This window comes from Sapajus apella, unplaced genomic scaffold (genome assembly GCF_009761245.1).
Source record: "Sapajus apella isolate SASKATOON/1434 unplaced genomic scaffold, GSC_monkey_1.0 scaffold62, whole genome shotgun sequence".
Taxonomy (NCBI): domain Eukaryota; kingdom Metazoa; phylum Chordata; class Mammalia; order Primates; family Cebidae; genus Sapajus; species Sapajus apella.
In genome coordinates this window covers 4,194,601-4,203,063 of record NW_022437002.1, presented here as the reverse complement: position 1 = coordinate 4,203,063, position 8,463 = coordinate 4,194,601, and the positions used below count along the sequence as shown (strand labels likewise).

The 8,463-nt window shown below is 49.0% G+C and overlaps 1 protein-coding gene across 4 annotated transcripts in view; it reads right to left on the bottom strand.

The window, feature by feature from the left end:
• Nucleotides 1-5,808, bottom strand: part of TXLNA (taxilin alpha) — a 19,478-nt gene extending 13,670 nt beyond the window's left edge. The window contains exons 1-4 of one of the 4 annotated variants that reach the window (XM_032246739.1): nt 5,682-5,808; nt 4,942-5,142; nt 3,430-3,756; nt 1,732-1,823 (exon numbers count right to left, since the gene is read on the bottom strand). In XM_032246739.1, the coding sequence (XP_032102630.1) occupies nt 1,732-1,823; nt 3,430-3,756; nt 4,942-5,110 (588 nt within the window). In that variant the 5' untranslated portion in view covers nt 5,111-5,142; nt 5,682-5,808. Of the gene's footprint in view, nt 1-1,731; nt 1,824-3,429; nt 3,757-4,941; nt 5,470-5,681 lie in introns of those variants that run through there. The other 3 variants (XM_032246735.1, XM_032246737.1, XM_032246736.1) reach the window with 3 other exon arrangements.
• Nucleotides 5,809-8,463: the final 2,655 nt, after the last annotated feature.

The window sequence follows — 8,463 nt, the reverse complement described above, 5'->3', positions numbered from 1 at the left end:
GTAAAAAAAAAAAAAAAAAAAAAAATGTGAGATATTTTATATTCTTTGTTTTTGCTTGTCTTCAAAATCTGATGTGTATCTTACATTTATAGCATGTTCAAAATCAGACTGGCTACATGTCAATTAGCTAGAGATGACTCTATCCTGGACAGCGCAGATCTAGGCTTTGTCACTACAAGAGAGCACACCCACTATCTCAATTTCCAGCAGCCCAGGCCAGGACTACTACAACCTATCTTTTTAGCCATTCCAATCAAAATCTGTGATCCTCAGGAAGTCTCTTACCCTATAGGACCCCCAATCCACTGACTCAACCATCCTTCCACTCTCCTTTAAAATAACCACTTATTACCTGGCTTAGATTTCTTACACCCTCACTCTCTTGGCCCTTCCCCAGATACTGCAACCCTAGTAATGCACCCTCCTGCTTTAAACAGCACTAGAACAACCCTACTTGAAGAGTCTCACTTTAAATTCATGGCCACCAATTTCAGGAAGACCAGAAATCCCAATACAATGCACATGCTATTCACATTCCTCTCCTTCCAGACAACTATTTAATCGTCCTCATCAAATCTCAAAACAGAATAAACCAGAGAATGAGGGGCACAAGCTCCACATCTGCCAGTCCACCTGCCCCATCTTTTCCTCCAGTCACAAAGACCTAGCCATGTGGTTACCACAGCCAAGTCCCCTTCTTGAGCACTGGGCCTCAGCTCCCCTCTGCTCAGAAGACCACTCCAGCAACTCACTTCCTCTCTTGATCAGCAACTTTTCCCTGGCTTGATCACTCTAAAAGGGTGCTTATCTTCTTTATACTTATTTAATCCTTCTATCATTAGGCAGGTATGACATTTCCTATTTTACAGATGAGCAAAGTTCCTTACAGGAAAATATTAATAAATGTGCATGGAATGAATGAATTTTTAAATAAATAGGCCATGATAGGCTATGACCATCAATGAATGAATCTGCAGTTCAAATTCTGATGGAGAACCTGATGAAAGAATTTGGTTGCTCTACCTCAATCCACTGAATAATGTTACAACAGAGTGGGAAGGGCACACTTTGTATTTATTGTGAGGGAACATGAAGTACAGAGTAGTATTCTTCACACTACGCATGAAAATTTCTTGTCAAAAAAGTTGAAGGTGAATTGGATCCAGCTTTAGGGCTAACTTCTACTTCACTTACAGGCACTAAGAAGGTAAGGAAGTAAAATGCTACCACAGAGATGACAAAGCTAACAGGGTGCATCCTATAGGACAGCTAGTCTGGTTTCTGTAAAATGTCAATGTCTCAAAAAAAAGTCAGTGTCATGGGAATATGAGGAGGCAGTGACAAGAAGACTACTCTTCTTGTAGTAGTCTTAAACGAAAAAAGTATCAACTGACTAGTGTTAGTTTTATTAAGTGTGATAATGGCTCTATGCATCTGTATGTGAGGAAAATGCATCAAAATCACATGGTGTCTTGAACTCAGGCCAGGAACAAGGGCTCTACCATCTTGGAATCATTCTTTGAGAAATTTCTTTCAAGGAATGTGCAGTTTCTTCTCTTACTGTACAGCCCTGAAGAAGCTGGCTGGGAAGTGACCCCATTTAACAGATAGTTCAGAGAAAAGCTGATTAGGAATTAAGCCACCTACCTGCCCCTGCACCCCCAACCCTACACCAGGTGGCATGCTGATTTTCCCAAGGCAGGGAAGGTACCCGCAGAGGGGGGAACTGACCAGTTCAGCATACTTCTTGCACAGAGCGGCCAGCTTCTCCTCTGGGGTACTCAGAGTATTCAATGTCTGCATCAGCAATGTGATCTCCTTCCCTGCAAAGCACAGGAGAAAAGATAAGCAACCTCTTCTCCGGGGGTCCCCTCCAGGCCTGGGCTCACATTCGTGAGTGCTAAAGACAGCCCTCCCCATCATACCTTGTATTTTGCTTGTTGATTAGCTGCCTTCCTTGCTATAGAGACCAACTCAATCCTTTCCTCACTGTAGCCCCAGTGCTGTCCATAGTAACATCACAGAGCATATGCTCAACAAATGCTCATCAAATGAACGACTGGACCCTAGTGAAATCTCCTTATAGGGCACCATGGAGGGAGGAAAAAAATTGCCTGCTCTACCAATAGACCAAATGTGTCCCACTTATGATTTCAGGGCTACTGTTTCAATGCAAGGAAGGCCCACCCTCCTGATAGAGGTAGGATCCAAAGAGGAGTAAGTATCTTAGCCTCCTTGAGAAATACTAAACTCTTGTCAACAGAGTTGACAAACCTCGAATTTTAAAATGAAGATACTTTCCATATATGTGATCCTAAGATTTTTTTTTTTTTTTTTTTTTTTTTTTTTTCTGTTACCTAGGCCGGAGTGCAATGGCACGATCTTGGCTCACTGCAATCTCTGCCTCCCGGGTTCAAGCCATTCTTCTGCCTCAGCCTCCCAAGTAGCTGGGATTACAGGCGTGCACTACCATGCCCAGCTACTTTTTGTATTTTTAGTTGAGGCGGGGTTTCATCATGTTGGCCAGGCTGGTCTTGAACTCCTGACCCTCAGGTGATCCACCCACCTTGGCCTTCCAAAGTGTTGAGATTACAGGCGTGAGCCACTGTGCCTGGCCTAGATTCTTAAACGTATATACCTTACCACCAAATGACTGTCACTGCCTATTTCCCCTTGCGTGTGCCTGTGTCAGGAAGCCTTCCCTCTGCCTCCCCAGAAGGGCTCGAGAGATCAGCATGGAGACTGCAATTCACTGACATGCATGCCAAATCCAACCCACGGATGGGTTTTGTTTGGCTCCTACCATTTTAGCTGTTAACTATGAAAAAAATCTAGTGATCTAGATTTCTGGCTTTTCTTTAAAAAAAAAAAACAAACAAAAACAAAGGCTGGCTGCACCCAGCCTGTAGTTTTGCCTGTTCTCAGTTGGCTAGTTAAGAGCAACTAACTAAATAGCAGTAAAGCCTTTGGCTAAAGTAGGCTCTATATTCATGGAGCCCCATAGGCAGCCCAGCTTATGCAGACATTTGGGTTTCCAATTCTAGGCTAGTCTGATTTTCTTACTTTACAGTTTACACAGAAATAGAAACTAGGACCCAGACAGGAGAAGGGGCACACCCAAGGTCACAAGGCAGGTAGTACTGGCTGGCACAGGAGGCTACCCGGACCTCCTGCTCTCCATTGTCTCAAAGACAGAGGAGGTCTCACGTCAACCCCTTGTTGCTCCAAAAGCCAGAAGGCCTTGTGCTGGGAACCCCTGCATCTTTCTATGCGTGACTCCCACATCCCTGGCTTTGATTAGACTAGGGTGACTTGCTGCTCTGAGAAGTACCATTTCCTCTGAATCCTGGCAGAACAGACTGGCCCAGAGAACATCAAGTCCAAATTCCCTCCCCTCACCAGCTGCACAAAGAGCCACTCTCTGCTCACCCAAACCCTTGGCTTTTTTCTTCTCCTGTGGCCTTCGGTGGTCTCGGTCTCCCACATCATCACTTGGCCGGATCTCTTCTGTGCCTGGCTCCCCCTTGGAGGGTACCTTCTCTCCATTGACTACTGGAGATGGCTCAGGCTCCCCATTCCTTGCCACATAGGTCCGGGACTTCTCTGCATCTTCCGGCTCACCCTGTGCCCCATCCTCGCCTGGGCTCCCCTGGTTATTGTCCACACAGTATGTGCTCAGTATGTCTTCCAATTGGCGGCTCAGCTCCTCAGAGACATCACAGAGGGCCCCAGACTGAGCCATTTTGGCTTGTGCCCCTAAAGCAGAAGAGGATGAGAAAGCAGACGATTATACCACTGGTTGGGATTTTTCACACCCAAACTCATCAGTTTGAGTTAAATGTTGCCTAACTTTTCTTTTTTCATGGAAACTGAGAAGCAAGAATGGAGCATCATTCAGCAAATCTAGTTCCTGTCACAATATAGATTTGAAACTTTTTTTTTTCAGATGGAGTCTCGCTCTGTCACCCAAGCTGGAGTGTAGTGGCACAATCTCAGCTCACTGAAACCTCTGCCTACCAGGTTCAAACAATTCTCCTGCCTCAGCCTCCCGAGAAGCTGAGATTACAGGCATGCACCACCACATCTAGCTAATTTTTGTATTTTTAGTAGAGACAGGGTTTCTCCATGTTGGTCAGGCTGGTCTCGAACTCCTGACCTCAGGTGATTCGCCTGCCTTGGCCTCTCAAAGTGCTGGGATTACAGGCGTGAGCCACCACGTCCAGCCTCGAAACATCTTTTAAAAGAAATTATAGTCATCGTTGCTTAACTTTTTCTTTTTTAAGACGGGGTTTCACCATATTGGTCAGGCTGGTCTTGAGCGCCTGACCTCAGGAGATCCGCCTGTCTCAGCCGCCCAAAGTGCTAGAATTACAGGCGTGAGCCACAGCGCCCGGCAACTTTTTTTTTCTTGCCAAACTCAGGTGATGGATGCTTAACTTCTTTAAGTCTATTTACTTGTAAAATGACACAACTATTTCTTACTATCACCCGAACATGTTGGTTACGAACATAAAAGTATGTAAAGCATCAGCACACAGGGCTGGCATGAAGCAACTCCTAGTCCATCTCCTTCCCCCCTCACCAACCATTTCTTGCCATTCAGATTGTTCTAGAAATGCCTCAAAATAGGAAGGGCAGTTAGCTGTTGGCGGCTGAGGTGTTTCTAACAGGACCTGGATTTCCTGACTGGGTGCCTCATTTGGCTGCCACCTGACTTAATCCTGTCAGAGCTTCTCTCCAGAGAAGAGAACTCTGTTCCTGTGCTTACAGGGGACGGCTCGCCGGCTCGCCAGGACACAGGAGGGACCGCGGCCCCAGCACTGCCCTCTCATCCTACATCTCCTCCTTCTGGACAACCTGGCCTCGGCCTCTAAGTCCAGAAGTGAGGCCAGGCCCACAGCTCCTCCCCCTGCCCGCCGGCAATGCAGAGCTGGCACACACCCTCCGGCTTCCGAGGAGCCTGGCCGCTGCCGGGACCTTCAGCTTCTGCCGCAGGAGCCGCCTGGCTGGGCCGCTCCTGGGTTCCCCCGGGTCCCGTTTCCGGTTGTCCCGGGCTGCTTTTTGGGTTGGATTGTTTGGAAGCCCCGTTCTTTTTGTCTTGGTTCTTCATTGTGATGAGCGATGCTGGGTCAGAAGGAGATCCTTTGGAAACAAACAGAGTTGCAGTTTTCCAGACTTGGAAATTCTTCGCAGTCTGGATCAGAAATCCCCACAGCAGGCGCCCAAAGCTGCTTAAACGGACCGGCCGGCCTCGGCGGAGGGCGCCAACGGCTCTCCAGTCTTGGCGGGTCAGGGGAGCCCGGCGTGCCGGGGCAGGCTTTCGGGGCGCAGCTCCTGCAGCGGATGAAGAGGCCTCTTTTTCTCCTCGGAGCCACTTCCCAGCACAACCAACCCCCTCACGGCAGGCCGAGCGCGGGATTGGCTCGGGACCGGAGACTGACGTGGCGGAACGCCGGAGTCCCGGCGCCGCCCCCGCCCCTCAGGCCCCACGTGCGCCCCCCGCTCGCGCAGCCACCCACGCCCGGCGCGCCCTCCAGCCGCGAGGGACGCCCGCGCATGCGCACACGCCCTAGACAGCCCCCCCTGCCCACGCGCGGAGTCGCCGTGATTTCCCCACAGGCCGAGAACATCCCGGTCCGCACACTCTCCGATTCTCTCCCACCGGTCGCCGCGGCACGCACCTCACAGCCAACGTCCGACGACTTCCCCAGCTCTGGCCTCGCACCGGAAACCCCGAGTAACCACTGCCGGCGAGCAGCCTGCTCCCACCGCAGCCAATCAATAGCCGGCGCCGGCGCGGAGCTTGCTGGGAAGGACGAAGCGAGGGCGGCCGTGGAGGCGGGCGCGTCGTGAGGGCGGGGCAGCGAAAGGACTACGCGTCCTTCCGTGCGCTGGGGCTGGCAGCAGCTCCCAAGGTGCAGATGGGCTGTAGTCCTGGGAGTCCAAAAAAATGCGCAGGTCAACCTGGTTTCTATCTCGCAGAAGCTATGCTTCAACTCCTAAAGCCTTACGCCTAGCTATTGTTTCCTGCAGGCCTCCGTCAAGCCTTCCTCCCTGGCCTTGAACAAATGTGACTCCATCCAGGAATTCCGAGGACTGGGGAAGAGGGATAGAGTCCTGGGGTGATGCCCAGGAGACCCCTACTCCAGTCCCAGCTTCATCACGGATTTGCAGTGTGGCTGGACGTTGTTTTCTCTCCCTGGGCCTCAATGTCCTTCTTCCAAAGGAGGTGTTTAATAACAATAGCAGTTTCCTTGAGCGCATACTGTGTGCTTTCCGATATCCAATAGCTTCATTCTCATAACCACTCATTGAAATAAATACTGTTATTCCCATTTTACGGAAAAGGACAGTAAGAGAAAGGCTAGGTAACTTCTCCAAGGTCCCATCGATAGCGAGTGGTTAAAACGGATTCAAAATTGTTAAGTCTGACACAAGCACCCAGGTAACTTCTCGGCTTGCCTTTTTTTTTGAGATGGAGTTTCGCTCGCTACCCAGGCTGGAGTGCAATGGCGCGATCTCGGTTCACCGCAACCTCCGCCTCCTGGGTTCAAGCAATTCTGTCTCAGCCTCCCGAGTAGCTGGGACTACAGGCGCGTCCCACCATGCCCAGCTAATTTTTGCATTTTTGGTAGAGAGGGGGTTTCACCATGTTGACCAGGATGGTCTCAATTTCTTGACCTCGTGATCCACCCGCCTCAGCCTCCCAAAGTGCTTGGATTATAGGCGTGAGCCACCGCGGCCCGGCCTACCCTGTCTTTTACCCAGAAGAAACACTATCACAGCAGGTTTTCCTGAGGCAGTCAAGGTAACTTGTGAACGTAGGTCATATTTTCCCCTCTCCATTATCATTTTGGCAGTCAGTTCCTCAGGAAGGTGCTGAGTTAAGGCTTCAGGCATATTCTAGAGCCTTTTCTCTGACTGCCCCACTCTACAAAGTCTCACTGGGGTTAAAGTAGAAAAAAACCACAATTCTCTACACGTGAGATCAGAAATTCTGTATCCCCGTTGCCTCTGAATAATGAAATCGAACCCAACAATCCTTGTGCCTGGAATTTGAAGCCTAAGGGGTTTGGCTTTTGTCAAACTCAAAATCTTTTGAGGCCCAGTTCAAAGGTCACTGCAGAGCCTTCCCAGTGCTCTGCAATCTGTATTTGCTCCCTTGGTCTGCAGAGTTCTGTTACAGCATTAGCAGTGAGGTGTTGAAATTACTATTTGCTTACATGTCAGTGAATTTTGCAAGAACTGTTGGCAAAATATTCTAGTCCCAGAGCCTGGCATCAGGCTGTGGGTAGAGAAGATTGTAAATTGTTGTACTAATTGAGCATTGGTTTAGGGCTGTTAGGATGTTAAATATTTCCCAAGGCTCAGTGACAGACTTAAGAGCAGTGCATTTTGGATTTCGGATTTTCAGATTAGGGACGCCCAACCAGTAAAATCTGAAAAAATCCCAAATTCGAAATACTTCTGGTCCGACGCATATTGGATAAGGGATACTCAACTTTAGTATAATGATGGAACTGAGGCTCAAAAAGGTTTGGAATCCAGGTGTCCTGAAACCAAGGCCCTGATTATTTCTAGAAAAGCATTCTGGAAATTTCTTGAGGAAGCGCCATATAAATCAGGCCTTGATAGGTTTCCATATAAAAAGGGTGTTCTAGGCCAGGTGCAGTGGCTCACATCTGTAATCCCAGCACTTTGGGAGGCTGAGGCAGGCGGATCACCTGAGGTCGGGAGTTGGAGACCAGCCCAACCAACATGGAGAAACCCTGCCTCTACTAAAAATACAAAATTAGCCAGGCGTGGTGGCACATGCCTGTAATCCCAGCTGCTCCAGAGGGTGAGGCAGGAGAATTGCTTGAACCCGGGAGGCTGAGGTTGCAGTGAGCCAAGACCATGCCACTGCACTCCAGCCTGGGCAACAAGAGCAAAGCTCTGTCTCAAAAAATAATAAAAGGGGTGTTCTAGGTGAGATAAAGAACCTAAGAAAAATGTATGCATGGGGTGAGGGGTAGAGGGTGTAGCAGAAGGGTAAACAATGGCCTAGAGGGGGCAGCTGGGTAATGAGAACAGGCAAGAATATTTGACAGAAACATGAGTTAAGAAGTCACTTTTGGCCGGATTCAGTGGTTCAGGATTGTAATCCCAGCCACTTTGGGAGCCTGATAACCTGAGGTCAGGAGTCCAAGACCAGCCTGGCCAACATGGTGAAACCCCAACTCTACTGAAAATACAAAAATTAGCCAGGTGTGGTGGTATGCACCTGTATTCCCAGCTACGGGAGGCTGAGGCAGGAGAATTGCTGGAACCCGGGAGGCGGAGGCTGCAGTGAGCTGAGATTGCACCACTGTACTCCAGCCTGGGCGACAAAGTGAGACTCCATCTCAAAAAAAAAAAAAAGAAGTTATTTTCTCCTTTGCTATAAATAATGTACAGAAACAATATTAGCACTTGCCAGACTCA